Genomic DNA, 20,125 nt, shown 5'->3' on the forward strand with positions numbered 1-20,125 from the left:
GGGGAAGAAGGATGGATCCGCGTCGGCTGGAAGAAGATGGCTCCGCTCCGGATGGATGAAGATAGAAGATGCCGCTTGGATGAAGATGTCTGCCGGTCCGGATGTCCTCTTCTTCCCGGATAGGATGAAGACTTCTGACACTCCGGATGTCCTCTTTTGGTCCATCGGGTTGTAATGTTTGGGGGTGGTATTGTGTTTTTTTTTACAGGCAAAAGAGCTGATTTCTTTGGGGCATGCCCCGCAAAAAGCCCTTTTAAGGGCTGGTAATAGAGCTGTTAACTTTTTTAATTTAGATTAGGGTAGGCACATTTTTTTTATTTTGGGGGGCTTTGTTATTTTATTAGGGGGCTTAAAGTAGTTGTAATTAGCTTAAACTTCTTGTAATCGTTTTTTATTTTTTGTAATTTAGTGTTTGTTTGTTTTTTAATTTAGTTTAGTTTATTTAATTGTAGGTACTTGTAGTTAATTTATTTAATTAATTTATTGATAGTGTAGTGTTAGGTTTAATTGTAACTTAGGTTAGGTTTTATTTTACAGGTAATTTGGTAATTATTTTAACTAGGTAGCTATTAAATAGTTAATAACTATTTAATAGCTATTGTACCTAGTTAAAATAAATACAAAGTTGCCTGTAAAATAAATATAAATCCTAAAATAGATACAATATAATTATTAGTTATATTGTAGCTAGTTTAGGGTTTATTTTACAGGTAAGTATTTAGTTTTAAATAGGAAGACTTTAGTTAATAATATATAATTTATTTAGTTAGATTAAAATTATATTTAATTTAGGGGGGTGTTAGGGTTAGACTTAGCTGTAGGGGTTAATACATTTATTATAGTAGCGGCGAGGTCCGGTTGGCAGATTAGGGGTTAATACTTGAAGTTAGGTGGCGGCGATGTTAGGGAGGGCAGATTAGGGGTTAATTATATTTATTCTAGTGTTTGCGAGGCGGGACTGCGGCTGTTTAGGGGTTAATACATTTATTAGAGTGGCGGCGAGGTCCGGTCGGCAGATTAGGGGTTAATAAGTGTAGTTAGGTAGCGGTGATGTTGGGGGGGGGGCAGATTAGGGGTTAATAAATATAATATAGGTGTCGGCGATGTTAGGGGCAGCAGATTAAGGGTACATAGGTATAATGTAGGTTGCGGCGGTGTACAGAGCGGCAGATTAGGGGTTAATTGTGTAATGCAGGTGTCAGCGATAGCGGGGGCGGCAGATTAGGGGTTAATAAGTGTAAGGCTTGGGTGGGGTGTTTAGACTCGGGGTTCATGTTAGGGTGTTAGGTGCAGACTTAGAGAGTGTTTCCCCATAGGAAACAATGGGGCTGCGTTAGGAGCTGAATGCTGCTTTAGGTTTTTTTTCAGCCCAAACTGCCCCATTGTTTCCTATGGGGGAATCGTGCACGAGCACGTTTTTCCAGCTAGCCGCTACCGCAAGCAACACTGGTATTGAGGGTTGAAGTGGCGGTAAATTCGTCTCAACGCTTCCTTTTTGGAGCCTAACGCAGCCCTTCAGAGAACTCTCAATACCAGCGTTGTTTAGAAGCAGCGCTAGAAAAAAAAGACGCGTAGCTAACGCACCCCTTTGGCCGCAAAACTCTAAATCTAGGTGTTAGTGTTTGGGATGCGGGAGTGCGGCGGTTTAGGGGTTAAATATATTTATTATAGTGTCAGCGATGTCCGGTTCGGCAGATTAGGGGTTAAAAAATGTATTTTAGTGTTTGAGATGTGGGGGGGCCTCGGTTTAGGGGTTAATAGGTAGTTTATGGGTGTTAGTGTACTTTTTAGCACTTTAGTTGCTACGGCGTTGTAGTGTAAAACTCTTAACTACTGACTTTTAAATGCGGTACCGGTCTTGACAGGAGAGGATGTACCGCTCACTTTTGGTCAGACTCGTAATACCGGCGCTATGCAAGTCCCATTGAAAATATAGGATACGCAATTGACGTAAGTGGATTTGCGGTATTTCCGAGTCTGGCCAAAAAAGTGAGTGGTACACCCGTGCCTGCAAGACTCGTAATACCAGCGGGCGTTAAAAAGCAATGTTGGGACCTCTCAACGCTGCTTTTTAACCCTAACATACAACTCGTAATCTACCCGAAAGTGTTTACTGTCCCCTTAATTTTGTACTAGACAGTCTTAAATGTATTTCGAGTAACAAACAGAGACTAAAAATAAAATCTGTGTCCATTCCCCATATGTTTTGTTTCTATTAATCCTACACATAATGTTGCACTAAAGTGTTTCCGGCAGTTTTAGTATATTATATGCATCATCATGCTATGTGTTATTATGTAAGAAAAAAACAAAAAAGCTTTTTACATTTTAAATGATAATTTAATTGGAAAGTGATTGTCTCTCAGCATTCAGTGCTTTATCTAAATCTATTTTCCAGGCAAGAGAGCCCAAAGCAGTTATGAAGATTGAGCATATAAATGCTACGTTCCAGCCAACAAAAATAGGGAACCCAAACGGCCTACAAATTACTTATTTAAAAGATAACAGCACTAGAAATATTTTTGTGTACCACGAAGATGGGAAGGTAAGTACCTTGAAGGGAGAAATAGTTAACTATATAAATATAGAATATATGTATGTATGTATGTTTGTGTATGTATTTATGTATGTGTACATGCTTATGTGTAAATATGTATGTGTATATGCTTGTGTGTAAATATGTATACATATATATATATATATATATATATATATATATCCAAACAGATCGCACTCCAGACGTGTATAAGCAACAACCCAGGGTGCAGCAAACAGGAATCAATAGTAGAAACCAAAGTGCACTTCAATGGGAATCTTTTATCAAATCCAGTCACTTTTTTCTGAATGTTCTGGGACCTACTGGTCCGTTCTCAGACAAAAACAGTGTACACTGCTTTTGTCTGAGGACGAACCTGTAGGTCCGAAAATGTTCACAATAAAGTGACTTGATTTGAAAAAAGATTCCCATTGGAGTGCACTTTGCTTTCTACTATATACAGGTGGCCCTCGTTTTACAACGGTTCAATTTACACCGTTTCAGAATAACAACCTTTTTTTCCAGTCATGTGATTGATATTGAAAAGCATTGAGAAGCAGTGCATTTATTAAAACAGCCAGTAGGTGGAGCTGTCCGCTTGGGTTGCAGCAAAGCCAAGCAAACTGAAAATAATCAGTTTAATCAGACCTGAGCTATCGAGCAGATTTCAAAGGAACAAGATCTTCCTGTCTATAAATCAGTTCAGATTGGAATGCATAGAAAGAACTGTTTGCAGAAAAATGCAAGTGAAGTCTGTGTTGTGTGATTATTTTATTACGTTTATAATGCTGTTTAGCAAATGTATTTGTTCATTTTACTTAGTTTAATTATATATTCTGTGTTGTGTGATTATTTTATTAGGTTTATAATGCTGTTTAGCATTTAAAGTCTTCATTTCAAAGCTTTAAAAATAATGTATTAGGTGTTACTTATGACAATTTTGAGAGGGGCCTGGAACCTATCTCCCTCACTTCCCATTGACTTACATTATAAACTGGGTTTCAATTTACAACGGTTTCGATTTACAACCATTCCTTCTGGAACCTAACCCCGGCGTAAACTGAGGGCTACCTGTGTATATATATATATATATATATATATATATATATATATAGAGAGAGAGAGAGAGAGAGAGAGAGAGAGAGAGAGAGAGGACTGGCCCTCACTTCTTTCTGCTCCATATGTTTACTGCATTAAATGTAGAAGGCCTTTTACATTTAGCTAACACTCAGGAACTTAAAAATGTGCTCATTTAAGTGTCCAGTATTTTTGTGAAGATTTTACTGTACAGCCTGCTAAAATACTAGCAGGACCTACTCAACAGAGGGCCATGGTTCAACATTTTTTTCAGGCCTCTCAAAAGGTAACTTTGTAATAATGATTTTTAGGATAGATAGATAGATAGATAGATAGATAGATAGATAGATAGATAGATAAATGGTTAGCTACACCAGCAACCTGCACTGATAAAAGGCTCCCCTGTATTAGCATTGTATACATTCTGCAGAAGAATATTTATAGACTGTCTGCTATGGGGACCCCCAATCCCTTGGGCCCCGGTGCCACTGTACCTGCTGCACCAATGGTAGTTCCGCCCCTTACTGTCCGGTTGAACACAGGACACCTGAAAAACCCTTCATAGAGCTGATGATGAATCCTCCTCAAGTAAATGTAATACCTCATTATGCCTCTCACACAGGCTATATAGCAGCTAGCACAAGTTATTGGAATACCTGCAGGGACTGAACTACCGCTGGTGCAGTGGTACTAGGTGCTGGGTGGCCTATGGAATGAGTGAGCAAGCATGTCCAACTCAGATATGGGCCGCAAGTTATGTTTGGCTCGCCAAACAGTTAGCACAGTAGTGAACGCTAAAGAAAAATACTTAAAATAAGTAAAAAGTGCTACTCCAGTGCACACAAAAGTGATTCGCAAGAGAGACAACCTTATTGCTGAAATGGAGAAGCTGCCACAATGTGCCTTTAAGCCAAGCCATTATTCAAAGCAAGGCACTATCCTTGTTTAATGCAATGAAGACTGAAAGAGGTGAGAGTGCTAAAGATGAAAATTTTGAAGCTAGCAGAGGTTGGTTTAACAGGTTTAAGGAAAGAAGTCATCTGCACAACATTAAAGTGCAAGGGGAAGCAGCTAGTGTAGATGTTGAATCTGCAGAGGCTTTTCCAGAAGAGCTGGCTAAAATTATAGAAGATGGTGGTTACACCACACAGCAAATATTTAACGTTGATGAAACAGGCCTTTTCTGGGAAAAAATGCCATCTAGGACATTCATTGCAAAGGAGGAAAAGTTAATGCCAGGATTCAAAGCTGCAAAGGATCGACTAACACTGCTTTTAGGTGCTAATGCAGCTGGTGATTTGAAGCTGAAGCCTATGATGATCTATCATTCTGAGAATCCGAGGGCTCTGAAAAACTATGCTAAATCTAGCCTGCCTGTTTACTACAAATCAAACACTAAAGTCTGGATGACTGCAAGTCTATTTACAACATGGTTTACAGCTTTTTTTAACCCACAGTTGAAGCCTACTGCAAGGAAAAAAAAAATCCTTTTAAAACTTTAATGCTTACTGACAATGCACCTTCTCACCCACAAGCTTTAATGGAAATGTACAATGAGATTCAAGTTGTTTTCTTGCCTGCAAACACCACATATATTCTTCAGCCTATGGATCAGGGAGTGATTGCAACCTTCAAAGCATATTATTTGAAGAAGACATTTACTGCTGCTATAACTGCCTTAGATAGCGATGCATCTGATGGTGCTACACAGAACAAATTAAAAGCCTTCTGGAAAGGATTTACAATTCTAGATGCTATTAAAGCAATTAAAGATTCCTGGAATGAAGTTTCAGAATCAGCATTGAGACGTGTGTGGAAAAAGCTAATCCCCACCTTTATGGATGATGAGACTTCGGTAGAGGAAGTCAATGCTAGCGTTGTGGACATGGCTAGACAACTGGAACTAGAAGTGGAGCCTGAAGATGTTACAGAATTACTTGCATCTCATGACCAGCCATTGACAGATGAAGATTTGATTATGATTGAAGAGCAAAGAAGACTGTTTCTTGAAACTGATGGTTCTACTGATGAAGACCCAGTTTGCATTAGGGAAATGCCAACAAAAGAATTAGAGGGATATGTCAGTTTAATTGAAAAGGGTTTGGCAGGTTTGGAGCAGATTGATGGCAATTTTGATAGAAGTTCTTCAGTTAATAAAATTGTGTCAAATGGAATTGCATGTTATAAAGAAATACTTCGAGAAAGGAAGCGTCAGTCCATGAAGCAAACCTCTTTGCTATCAAATTTTAATAAAGTCCCACAGCCATCATCATCACCTTCAACATCAAGACCTGATGAATCTTTATCAAGTTCTCCACCTTCAAAACTGATTTGCATTGAAGACTCAGATGATGAATCATAAGCAAAGGTAAGCAATAAAGCACATACCACTGTGTTGTACTAAATATTGTACTGTACTGTACCTGTATACAGTATATGTATCCCTTTCTACTGTCTGCATAACTGAATACAGTAGTGTACTGTGTTGTGCTAGTGTTAAACTAAACTTAGCACTATTGCACACCTATGTATGTTATTTCAAACATGTTTTTAAGCTTTTAAACACACTGGCAAGTGAAAAACAAGTGAAAAATGCCTTGACTCACTTTAAGGCGGTTTTCACTTTACAGCGGGGTTCCGGTCCCTAACCCGCTGTATAAGCGGGGTATACCTGTATTTGCTTCTTCAGAAGCAGTTTTTGGTAGAAAAGTTCTTCAGGCAGCTGTTTCAGTTTGATTCTTCTGCTGATGTTTTAATTTTTTCTTGTCATTTAAAGATTAAACTTATATTTTGGGTTGTGGATTATTTTTTCAGTGGAAAATGGCTGTTTTTATTTTTATCCCTCCATCTCTAGTGACTCTTGCGTGGAGTTCCACATCTTATGTATTCCTATCCCATACCTCACTAGCTCATGGACTCTTGCTAATTACATGAAAGAAAACATAATTTATGTAAGAACTTACCTGATAAATTCATTTCTTTCATTTTGGCAAGAGTCCATGATGTCAGGGTTTTTTCCCTGTTTTGTTTGCCATGTGTTGCTGGCAGCCATTTTACTCACCTCTCTTGCTGAACTCTGGTGCATTGTGGGGGATGCTGCTCATTTCCTGCACTTCCTTTTATGGCCAGACTGGTGTACATCATCCATGTGAGACAGGATGCAGTCTCAGAATTGTGATGTCATCACTTATTATTTAAAGGGCCTCTGTTCAGTATTCTTTGCCTTGGCATTGTCTCAGGCCTGTTTGTGAGAGTTCCTGTGTTTTACCTGGCTGTCTGACGTCCTTCCTGGTTCCTGATCCCTGGCTTGTTCCTGGCTCTGCTGTTTTCCTTGTTCCTGATTCCGGCTCGTCTGACTACTCGCTTTGGCTCCTGACTCGGCTCGTCTGACTACCAGCTCTGGTTTTGACTCCTGGCTTGTTATTTGACTTGTGGACTTTTTATTATTTTTTGCTATTAATAAAGGTGTGATTATTGTTGCACTTCTCGTCTCAGTCTGATTCCTGGCACCCTGACACATGAGGCCCACCCTTTTTATGGTGGTTATTTTTTGTATAAAGCACAATTATTTCCAAATTCCTTTTGTTGATGCTTTTTACTCCTTTCTTATCACCCTACTAATTGGCTATTCGTTAAACTGAATTGTGGGTGTGGTGAGGGTGTATTTATAGGCATTTTGAGGTTTGGGAAACTTTGCCCCTCCTGGTAGAATTTTATAACCCATACGTCACTAGCTCATGGACTCTTGCCAATATGAAAGAAATGAATTTATCAGGTAAGTTCTTACATAAATTATGTTTTACCTGTAAAAAAAATACAAAGACCCCCCAACAGTAAAACCCACCACCCAACCAACACCCAAAATAAAAAACCTGACTCATATGAAGAGGATGCTCCGTGCCAGATGTCTTCAGGATGGACCCGCTTTGCGCCGCCGGGATGAAGATAGAAGACGCCGCTGGAATGAAGATAGAAGATGCCCTGTTTTTCCCTGTTTTGTTTGCCATGTGCTGCTGGCAGCCATTTTACTCACCTCTCTTGCTGAACTCTGGTGCATTGTGGAGGATGCTGCTCATTTCCTGCACTTCCTTTTATGGCCAGACTGGTGTACGTCATCCATGTGAGACAGGATGCAGTCTCAGAATTGTGATGTCATCACTTATTATTTAAAGGGCCTCTGTTCAGAATGCTTTTCCTTTGCGTTGTCTCAGACCTGTTTGTGAGAGTTCCTGTGTTTTACCTGGCTGCCTGACGTCCTTCCTGGTTCCTGATCCCTGGCTTGTTCCTGACTCTGCTGTTTTCCTTGTTCCTGATTCCGGCTCGTCTGACTATTCGCTTTGGCTCCTGACTCGGCTCTCTGACTACCAGCTCTGGTTTTGACTCCTGGCTTGTTATTTGACTTGTGGACTTTTTATTATTTTTTGCTATTAATAAAGGTGTGATTATTTTTGCACTTCTCGTCTCAGTCTGATTCCTGGCACCCTGACATTACGCAAAGGCCATGAATCCTGATGGTGCTAATAATCCACCTTTGAAAACGGAGAGAGTAAGCGCTAAATTAGCTAAATAGGCTAGGCTAAAAACTTAGTACAGTTTAATGCATAACATTTATACAACAACACTAGTAAAATCAGTTAAATTAGAAACATGGATCCATGTATAACTAAAAGAAGTCTACAGTAGTCGCCTAGTATTAGAAGGCATGTACTGAGTACAAGAGCATCGTGGGAATTACAATATAAACCTCTAAATGCATAAAGATGTAAAATATAAAATATGTGCAAAAGCTTAAAACAAAAGAGTGTCCAAATAATAAGAGTGTCCAAGTAATAGGTTCAAATAAAAAACAAAATCCAGTTAGTGCTGAAAAAGTTCACGTGTATCCATCGGTGTATCCTCAAATGATGGCAATGGTGTGAGGTGAAGTGCAAACAATTCAGAAAAAATCCAAAAAAAATCAGAAAAAATCCAAAAATTGTGTTACAATGCAAAAATAATACAAAAATAATAGCAGTGATGTATCATCCAGACTTCCTTGTGAATAACCACATATACAAAAAGCAACACAAAGTCAAACGTGGATATATATAAAAATATGTGAACGGTTAAAAGATAATAAAAAGTAGAAAGCAAAAAACAGCTAAAGCAGCATGGGCAAAGTCAAAAAGTTCTGACATCAAAGATCCATAACAAACAGTAACATCATTAAAAAACCTAAAAGGGAATAAAAGAGAAAACAATAGTGCAATACTGTATATAATAGACAATAATGATATTGAAATCAAGCTCACCAGTATGCCAACGCGTTTCGGCCTAGACTAGGCCTTTCTCAAGACTATACTGTGAATTACAATCTGGGAGCTTAAATATGGTAAGAATGAAAACAATTGGTGCTATTTTTTTTGTTTAAATCTTTTTTTATTGAGGGAATGTACAATTTCCAGGACAAAAAAAAACAGTTTGCCTCAACAGGCACATGACACATAGCATCTGACAAGATAAGTATCAAGAACATAAACAAATACATAAGAACGAATGTAGGGAAAAATCTCTTATCAGAACATTCACAGAGTATTCCCAAGTTGAGATATAAAACAGATGCACAACAGCTGAAGAGCAAACTCAGAATCACCCTCTTTTCCCTCAAAGATAGCTGGGGCCACTTTTGGACCTCTATAAATTAAATGTACTACTCAGAGGGCTTTTGGATAGTATAGGCCAAATCGGGGCCTACACTGACATACTCCTTCCTATGACAACTAGGACCACGGGAAAGTCCAAGAACTTAGGGGCAAAATTGAAGGAGATGATAAAATTAAATGAAACAACATTGAATATTACCGATATCTATTACTGTGTCAGAGAAATAAGACTGTAGGGACTGCACTACATATAAGTTTAAGTACTAATATATAAGAAAGATTAGTAACTCACAGACATACAAGTGGTATAAGAACATTAAGATTAAGGAAAAAAAAAAACTAAAGGTTGAAGTCTCAAGAAGGTTTGCAACCTAGCAAAAAATATGAGGTAAACTGGGCTACAGAACTCTGCAGTCACTTGGGGGTGATTAAATAATTATAGCACCATAGCGGGTAGGTAGTGGAAAATTGCTAAATAAGTCTAGTCGGAGGCTAATAATCTTAACAAGCCTGGCTATATCATGCCAGCAAAGAAATCGGTGGTCCCCCCACGGTTAGCCATATATACTAAATTTGCCGTTCAAAGTTACCTATACCTCTGTTAACTTTCAGTAAAGCACCTCTATAACAGCTGCATCAGTGCACCCCCAAGACCTCACCTTACAAATTACCTGAGAAACATATATGTTGGACGCTCCAGAATTTCTGAACCTTAGACAACCCACCAATAGTTCTAATCTATATGTTGGAAATATAAGTGAGCTAACAGTTATACGAAACCTGTAGTAATAAGCAGTCAATAAACATTAAACACAGAATGACATTCATAATAAAGCTTAACATCCGAAGAGCCAATTTTTACACTTATATAGGTACAAACTCTGGCAATGACTCTACGAACAGGGCAGAGACTGCACAACTCTGCCAAAAGGGAGCATAGAGGATAAGCTAGTTATCCCTTTACTACACAATTGGTAGGGGGGGGGAGGGAGATGGAAGGGGTAGAGGAAGGGGAAGGGGTTAAGAAAAAAAAAAAAGGGGGGTAAAGAAGGGGGGAGAAGGGGGAAGAGAGGGGAGTAAAGAAGGGGGGAAGGGGGAGAGGGGGGGAAGGGAGAGAGAGAAGGGGGGGAGAGGGAGGGAAGAAGGGGGGGAGGAGGGGGGAGAGGGGGGTGGGGGAGGAGGAGGGGAGGAGGAGGGGGGAGGAAGAGGGGGGAGGAGGAGGAGGGGAAAAAAAAAAAAAAAAAAAAAAAAAAAAGGGGAAAGAGGAGGGGGAGAGGGGGAAGAGATGGGGGAAGGGGGGAAAGGGGAGAGAGATGGAGGGAAGAGGGGAGAGGGGAGAGAGGGATGGGGGGAAGGAAGAGAGGGATGGGGGAAAGGAGGAGAGGGAAGGGGGAAGAGGGGTGGGGGGGAGAGGGGACGGGGAGAGGGAAGGGGAGGGAGAGGAGGGGAGAGGGGGGGCAGATCTAAGACTGGTAATGGAGTCCCATTCTTTGTACAGGCCATGTTACCCAAGTATTATTTTGATGGAACCACTCTCTTCCCCAGCATCACACACTCTCAGGAGGGGGCTAACAGGATTAACTAGTTTAGTTAACTAGTCAGTTATGCATTGGAACCAAGCAGCAGAAACCCCAGTAAAAGAACATATTTGCAGCACAGAATGTCACTGAGGTGTGTATTATATGGACATCTATCTTGTCTTTAAATTACACAAAAGATCTCCCTAGTATAGTCTCAGGCAATGTTGCCATCATAAAGTAGGAGAGAGGAGCATTAAGAGTCACTGCATATGTTAAGCAAGGGTATATTTTTATCGCTAGGGCATCTGTGCGAAGTCTCAGAGATGACATGTAAGCTCAGCCCACGCCAGTTTTCCTGCAAGTACAGTTCTGCTGATACATAGCCCCACAATGACTCCAAAGATCGTGGGGAACTTGCACGTAAGTTAGTGTAAAGGGACAAATGTTCAACGGAGCATCGGGATAGTGGGGGACAAGGGGCCTCCTGTCAGAACCATACGACGTTGGAGTAGCAAGTTTCTGGCCACACATACTCACGGGCCCATCGCTCAGCTCTCTGAGAGCCTCACCGTCAATGTCTCCTGCGATTTCCGCACCTTGCTGACAGGCAGGAACTCCCCTATGCTCCTGAGTATCGATCGGGTCTCCTCGGTCAGAGGTATATAATAGGTGATCGCTGCAGGCGGGAGCTAGGGGAGCGTCTAGGTGAGCGGCCGTTTCCAATAAGAAATGACAGGCAGAAGTTCCCGGAGCAACAGCTTCACTCTTGGCTATTAGGTTCTCTTCTTCAGTAAGGCTAACGGCATCCCGCCTCACACCAAGAGGTTGGCTGAGTTGAATAAGCCTGTCTAGTCGGCTCATTAGCTTGTTATCGTAGTAATCAAAGAGGGCCCATACAGTCATGTGGTGTTCCTCCATGATCATCGCAGCTTCCAGTTAGGCCTCAGTTAGCAATTCTGACCGCATACAGCAAAGCACATCAAGCACCTACTCCAAACTGATCAGCAGGCTCTATGACAGGGGATAAAGTATAGTTTCTGTCATTTAGGAGGCATTAAGCCTAAATTAGTCCCCCACATTCAATGATACAATTGGTGCTATTTTGGCGCCAATTTTGAAAGGGGCCGCCTTTTCCTGTTTACCCCATTGCATCTCTGGGATGCTTCCTGTGATCTCTTTAGTATTTTTGATTTTCCATCTAAATACCGATATTTTATATATATGACTGACAAATGTCTGCTTCTTTTATTTTAGCACTAACAGCAGTCTGATGTGATATTCTCATTATTGATGATCGAATGAGATATTCTCGTTATTATCGTTAATGCCGCAAATGCTGACTAAGTTTTTTCCGTGAATGCCCAATATTAAAATATTCTATTTGGGATCTAAAAGACTTCTTCCTTTTCTCCAACATTGGTGTGTCCGGTCCACGGCGTCATCCATAACTTGTGGGAATATTCTCTTCCCCAACAGGAAATGGCAAAGAGCACAGCAAAAGCTGTCCATATAGTCCCTCCTAGGCTCCGCCCACCCCAGTCATTCTCTTTGCCGCTGAACAAGCAGCATCTCCACGGAGATGGTGAAGAGTATGTGGTGTTTAGTTGTAGTTTTTTATTCTACTATCAAGAGTTTGTTATTTTAAAATAGTGCTAGTATGTACTATTTACTCTGAAACAGAAAAAGATGAAGAGTTCTGTTTGTGAGAGGAATATGATTTTAGCAGCAGTAACTAAAATCGTTTGCTGTTTCCACATAGGACTGTTGAGATGAGATAACTTCAGTTGGGGGAAACAGTTGGCAGACTTTTCTGCTTAAGGTATGACTAGCCATATTTCTAACAAGATTGTGTAATGCTGGAAGGCTGTCATTTCCCCTCATGGGGACCGGTAAGCCATTTTCTTAGTCTCAAACAGAATAAAGGGCTTAATTTGGGCTATAAAACTGGTAGACACTTTTATGGGCTAGATCGATTGCTTTATTTGGGCATTTTATACAGCTTGAGGTTGAAATTCACACTTTATAAACTTTGGGGAACGTTTTTTTTACGTCAGGCACTGGTTTAGACACCTTCCCAGTCAGGAAGGGCCTTCCCTGTAGTAGGCAGAGCCTCATTTTCAGTTACTTTTGAGAGCAGGACATGCAGCTGCATGTGTGTGGGTCTGAAAGTAGTTGAAAAGGTTCCTAGAAGGCTTCATTTGGTATCGTATACCCCCCTGGGTTTGGTAAAGTCGCAGTAAAGGCTGTAGCTGGGACTGTAGAGGGGTTAAAACTGTAACCGGCTCCGGTTTCCTCATTTTAAGGGTTAAAGGTCTGTGGTGAAAATTTGGTTAAATTTGAACAATTCCTTCATAGTTTTTCACATATTCAGTAATAAAGTGTGCCCTGTTTAAAATTTAAAGAGACAGTAACGGTTTCGTTTTAAAACGGTTTTTGTACTTTATTGACAAGTTTAAGCCTGTTTAACATGTCTGTGCCTTCAGATAAACTATGTTCTGTATGTATGGAAGCCAATGTGTCTCCCCCATCAAAATTGTGTGATAATTGTGCCATAGCGTCCAAACAAAGTAAGGACAGTACTGCCACAGATAGTAAAGTTGTCCAAGATGATTCATCAGATGAAGGGAGTAGACATAGTTCTACATCATCTCCTTCTGTGTCTACACCAGTTTTGCCCACGCAGGAGACCCCTAGTACTTCTAGCGCGCCAATGCTTGTTACTATGCAACAATTGACGGCAGTAATGGATAACTCCATAGCAAATATTTTATCCAAAATGCCTGCATTTCAGAGAAAGCGCGATTGCTCTGTTTTAAACACTGTAGAGCAGGAGGGCGCTGATGATAATTGCTCTGTCATACCCTCACACCAATTTGAAGTGGCCATGAGGGAGGTTTTGTCAGATGGGGAAATTTCTGATTCAGGTAGAATTTCTCAGCAGGCAGAACCTGATTTTGTGACATTTAAATTTAAATTAGAGCATCTCCGCGCACTGCTTAAGGAGGTGCTATCTACTCTGGATGATTGTGACAACCTGGTCATTCCAGAAAAATTGTGCAAGATGGACAAGTTCCTAGAGGTTCCGGTGCACCCCGACGCTTTTCCTATACCCAAGCGGGTGGCGGACATAGTGAATAAGGAGTGGGAGAAGCCCGGCATACCTTTTGTCCCCCCTCCTATATTTAAGAAATTATTTCCTATGGTCGACCCCAGAAAGGACTTATGGCAGACAGTCCCTAAGGTCGAGGGGGCAGTTTCTACACTAGCCAAGCGCACTACTATTCCTATCGAGGATAATTGTGCTTTCAAAGATCCTATGGATAAAAAATTGGAGGGTTTGCTTAAAAAGATTTTTGTACAGCAAGGTTACCTCCTGCAACCTATTTTGTGCATTATTCCTGTCACTACAGCAGCGTGGTTCTGGTTCGAGGAACTAGAAAAGTCGCTCAGTAGAGAGACTCCGTATGAGGAGGTTATGGACAGAATTCACACACTTAAGTTAGCTAATTCCTTTATTTTAGATGCCGCTTTGCAGTTAGCTAGATTAGCGGCAAAAAATTCAGGGTTTGCAATTGTGGCGCGCAGAGCGCTCTGGCTAAAGTCTTGGTCAGCGGATGTATCTTCCAAGACAAAATTGCTTAATATCCCTTTCAAGGGTAAAACCCTTTTTGGGCCAGAATTGAAAGAGATTATCTCAGACATCACCGGGGGTAAGGGCCACGCCCTCGCACAAGATAGGCCTTTCAAGGCCAAGAATAAGTCTAATTTTCGTTCCTTTCGCAATTTCAGGAACGGACCGGCCTCCAACTCTGCAGCCTCTAGACAAGAGGGTAATGCTTCACAAACCAAACCAGCTTGGAAACCGATGCAAGGCTGGAACAAGGGTAAGCAGGCCAAGAAGCCTGCTGCTGCTACCAAAACAGCATGAAGGAGTAGCCCCCGATCCGGGACCGGATCTAGTAGGGGGCAGACTCTCTCTCTTCGCTCAGGCTTGGGCAAGAGATGTTCAGGATCCCTGGGCACTAGAAATAGTTTCTCAGGGTTATCTTCTAGAGGAACTACCCCCAAGGGGAAGGTTCCACATGTCTCACTTATCTTCAAACCAAATAAAGAGACAGGCATTCTTACATTGTGTAGAAGACCTGTTAAAAATGGGAGTGATACACCCAGTTCCAACCGTGGAACAAGGAATGGGGTTTTACTCAAATCTGTTTGTAGTTCCCAAAAAAGAGGGAACTTTCAGACCAATTCTGGATTTAAAGATCCTAAACAAATTTCTCAGAGTGCCATCGTTCAAAATGAAAACTATTCGAACGATTTTACCTACAATCCAGGAGGGTCAATTTATGACTACCGTGGATCTAAAGGATGCGTATCTACATATTCCTATCCACAAAGATCATCATCAGTTCCTAAGGTTCGCCTTTCTGGACAAACATTACCAGTTTGTGGCTCTCCCACTCGGGCTAGCCACTGCTCCAAGGATTTTCACAAAGGTACTCGGGTCCCTTCTAGCGGTTCTAAGACCAAGGGGCATTGCAGTGGCACCTTACTTGGACGACATTCTGATACAAGCGTCGTCTCTTTCAAAGGCAAAGGCTTACACAGACATTGTTCTGGCCTTTCTCAGATCTCACGGGTGAAGGTGAACATAGAAAAAAGTTCCCTGTCTCCGTCGACAAGAGTTCCTTTCTTGGGGACAATAATAGATTCTTTAGAAATGAAGATTTTCCTAACAGATGTCAGAAAGTCAAAGCTTCTAAACGCTTGTCAAGTTCTTCACTCTGTTCTACGACCTTCCATAGCTCAGTGCATGGAAGTAGTAGGGTTGATGGTTGCAGCAATGGACATAGTTCCTTTTGCACGAATTCATCTAAGACCATTACAACTGTGCATGCTGAAACAGTGGAATGGGGACTATACAGACTTGTCTCCACTGATTCAAGTAGATCAGAAAACCAGAGACTCACTCCGTTGGTGGCTGACCCAGGATCACCTGTCCCAGGGAATGAGCTTCCGCAGACCAGAGTGGGTCATCGTCACGATCGACGCCAGTCTAGTGGGCTGGGGCGCGGTCTGGGACTCCCTGAAAGCTCAGGGTCTATGGTCTCGGGAAGAGTCTCTTCTCCCGATAAACATTCTGGAACTGAGAGCGATATTCAATACTCTCAGGGCTTGGCCTCAACTAGCAAAGGCCAGATTCATAAGATTCCAATCAGACAACATGACGACTATTGCTTACATCAACCATCAGGGGGGAACAAGGAGTTCCCTGGCGATGAGAGAAGTGACCAAAATCATAAAATGGGCAGAGGATCACTCCTGCCACCTATCTGCGATCCACATCCCATCTGAGTCGTCAGACTTTCCATCCGGGGGAGTGGGAACTCTACCCGGAGATATTTGCCCAGTTGACTCAATTATGGGGCATTCCAGACATGGATCTGATGGCGTCTCGTCAGAACTTCAAGGTTCCTTGCTACGGGTCCAGATCCAGGGATCCCAAGGCGACTCTAGTGGATGCATTAGTAGCGCCTTGGACCTTCAACCTAGCTTATGTGTTTCCACTGTTTCCTCTCATTCCCAGGCTGGTAGCCAGGATCAAGCAGGAGAGGGCCTCTGTGATCTTGATAGCTCCTGCGTGGCCACGCAGGACTTGGTATGCAGACCTGGTGAATATGTCATCGGCTCCACCATGGAAGCTACCTTTGAGACAGGATCTTCTAGTACAAGGTCCATTCGAACATCCAAATCTAGTTTCCCTCCAGCTAACGGCTTGGAAATTGAACGCTTGATTTCGTGGGTTATCGGATTCTGTAATAGATACGCTGGTACAAGCCAGAAAACCTGTAACTAGAAAAATTTACCATAAAATATGGAAAAGATATATCTGTTGGTGTGAATCCAAGGGATTCTCATGGAGTAAGATCAAAATTCCTAGGATCCTTTCCTTTCTCCAAGAAGGTTTGGATAAGGGATTATCAGCGAGTTCTCTAAAGGGACAGATTTCTGCTTTATCTGTCTTGTTACACAAACGACTGGCAGCTGTGCCTGATGTTCAAGCTTTTGTTCAGGCTTTGGTCAGGATCAAGCCTGTTTAAAGACCTTTGACTCCTCCCTGGAGTCTGAATTTAGTTCTTTCAGTTCTTCAAGGGGTTCCGTTTGAACCTCTACATTCCATAGATATCAAGATGTTATCTTGGAAAGTTCTGTTTTTGGTTGCTATTTCTTCTGCTAGAAGAGTTTCTGAGTTATCTGCTTTGCAGTGTAATCCACCCTATCTGGTGTTCCATTCAGATAAGGTTGGTTTGCGTACTAAACCTGGTTTCCTTCCAAAGGTTGTTTCCAACAAGAATATTAACCAGGAAATAGTTGTGCCTTCTTTGTGTCCGAATCCAGTTTCAAAGAAAGAACGTTTGTTACACAATTTAGATGTAGTTCGTGCTTTAAAGTTCTATTTAGAAGCAACAAAGGATTTCAGACAAACGTCTTCTCTGTTTGTCGTTTATTCTGGCAAGAGGAGAGGTCAAAAAGCTACTGCTACCTCTCTTTCCTTTTGGCTGAAAAGCATCATCCGATTGGCTTACGAGACTGCCGGACGGCAGCCTCCTGAACGCATCACAGCTCACTCTACTAGGGCTGTGGCTTCCACATGGGCCTTCAAGAACGAGGCTTCTGTTGATCAGATATGTAAGGCAGCGACTTGGTCTTCCCTGCACACTTTTGCCAAATTCTACAAATTTGATACTTTTGCTTCCTCTGAGGCTATTTTTGGGAGAAAGGTTTTGCAAGCCGTGGTGCCTTCTGTTTAGGTAACCTGATTGGCTCCCTCCCTTCATCCGTGTCCTAAAGCTTTGGTATTGGTTCCCACAAGTTATGGATGACGCCGTGGACCGGACACACCAATGTTGGAGAAAACAGAATTTATGCTTACCTGATAAATTACTTTCTCCAACGGTGTGTCCGGTCCACGGCCCGCCCTGGTTTTTTAATCAGGTTTGATGAATTTCTTTCTTTAACTTCAGTCACCACGGCACCTTATGGTTTCTCCTGTTTTTTCTCCTGTCCGTCGGTCGAATGACTGGGGTGGGCGGAGCCTAGGAGGGACTATATGGACAGCTTTTGCTGTGCCCTTTGCCATTTCCTGTTGGGGAAGAGAATATTCCCACAAGTTATGGATGACGCCGTGGACCGGACACACCGTTGGAGAAAGTAATTTATCAGGTAAGCATAAATTCTGTTTTTGTTAGCCTATTTCCACTTGTATATGACATTTAATTGAGTCAAATAAATGTATGCTTTACCTGAAATTAGATCATTTATTTAGGTAATAGATATCGCTAAAACCGAATGTTATCCGAGATTGCGATGTCAACTTCCGCCTAATCTTTAAGAAGATCGATTCCGATCGTTCGCTTATCACTCAGCTGTAGGCGGATGTGACGGTGATTGTCACCCGCTATGGCTTATGGGATATGTAGTCCGCTATCCTATTGTCATAGATACGGATTATTGTTATAAAACCGGGGAGGTGGCCACAATCCGATGTCGACTCTTATTGTATATTTTTAGGATGGGTACTCAGTTTCAAGGTTAATAAGCTGATCTTAATATGTTTGATATAATAGGTGTTAAAATGGAAAATTTGTCTTAGTTATGTTCTGATTCCTCGTAATTTAGTTCAATTTAACTTATTTTTACTCATCTCGAAATTCTGTCACTTATTATAATAGATCTTACTCGGGGCTTTTCGGATTTCTCGTTGAGATAGTCTTAAATATATTAAATATTCAAAACGCATCTTACATATATTATAATGATTATACTAAAAAAAGGGGGTAATGATAATACTAATGAATCTTACTGTGTGTTAACCAGAATACTTTTGTAGCCCTAAGTAAACCAAACTAGTTCCATTGTTGATGATTCATATTCCGATTTGATCATACTATCTTAGGGGAGTCTTCTCGATGTTGGACTTAGATTTGTTTTTTCTATACTTTATAGCTACCAACCCCCGAAGTTTTTAAGGTGGGTGGGTATTGGACTAACATTAGGGCGTTAGATCTCCTAGTTGAGTGTTATGGGAATAGCCAGATACATTGATCACAAGTTAAGCATATACATAAAATATATATAGAAACATTTTTGGAGTCGCTCCAGACATCAGGATATACATTGTAAAGGATTCATTCTGTACAAATCTCGATATCTACCTACATAGCTAGGAATTAAACTGTGAGAATTCTTAGGAAGTCTCTGATCTTCCTACAAACTAAAAAATCGGGGTGAGTACTGTGGGTCTCCTAAGGAATAATACTATTTTAAGCGGATATGAGTTTAAACTCTACATCATTTTATATATACTTGGCTCCGTGTTTTTAGATGATATACTTTAAATCAATATTTACATAAAGAGTGTTTCCTGTGATGGTTAAGAGTGCTGATTATCTAAAGGGTGTATATTTCTTCAGTGTTCCATTCTGAGTCGCACTGCAAGTTCTTTTTATTATATTTTCCTTTTCTATAAAGATAAGCAATTTTAACTCGACCTATAATTGGTCTTTTTTGGGACTGTTAACACATATGGATTTGTTGTCAGATGTAGTTATATAGATCAGTGTACTTGTATTTTCATATTCAATTGTAATTATATGTATGTACTATAGAGTCACTATGGAAAGATGTCTTATACTTGGATGCTAAGTGCCTCTCACTAGCCTGATTGTGTTCTCCATGGGCAGCTTGGAACATAATTCTAAATGAGTGAATAACTCAATCCTACTCATAATAGATCCTTGTCTCGTCCTATTTTTTGTATATAGGATAGAGAGTAACTTATGTTTTTCAGTTTCTACTTTCCTTCGAATACCTGCCTTTAATGTATGCATATATTACCTCTACGGGGTTTCTATGGTAGATACTTAGCTGGAATGGGTAACCAACTTTCCCTCTTATCTTATAATGTGGTTTTAGCTTGGTCAAAGAATTTAAGAGATTGATGAGTGAATTCATCAGAAAATTAGGGGATGGATTAGTGTTATTTCATGTGAAGCAAATGTGCAAGTTCTTCTTTATGATTCAAACCTCTGGGGTAGAGGCAGTCCATCATGAAAATCCACCTTGACTCGTTAGTTAGTAATTTCCTCTCATGGTTCCCTCCTCTCCAATCTTTTTTGACCTTTTGTATCCCAAAGAAACTCAAATCTTTAAGATTACCCTTATGGGTAGTCGCGAAGTGTTTGTAGAGTGGATATGTTCCCTCATCCTGTCCTTGAGAGCTCTTGATGTCTGCCCTATGTATTGTAGCCCACATGAGCAGGAAACTAGATAAATGACATTTTTATCAC

General features: G+C 41.0%; 1 protein-coding gene across 1 annotated transcript in view; it reads left to right on the forward strand.

The window, feature by feature from the left end:
* ADAP1 (ArfGAP with dual PH domains 1) overlaps positions 1-20,125 on the forward strand; it is a 1,315,539-nt gene that overhangs the window by 970,791 nt on the left and 324,623 nt on the right. The window contains exon 6 of the mRNA XM_053695288.1: positions 2,399-2,545. Within this exon, the coding sequence (XP_053551263.1) occupies positions 2,399-2,545 (147 nt within the window). The remainder of the gene's footprint in view (positions 1-2,398; positions 2,546-20,125) is intronic.

The sequence above is a fragment of the Bombina bombina genome, chromosome 11 (genome assembly GCF_027579735.1).
Source record: "Bombina bombina isolate aBomBom1 chromosome 11, aBomBom1.pri, whole genome shotgun sequence".
Taxonomy (NCBI): Eukaryota; Metazoa; Chordata; class Amphibia; order Anura; family Bombinatoridae; genus Bombina; species Bombina bombina.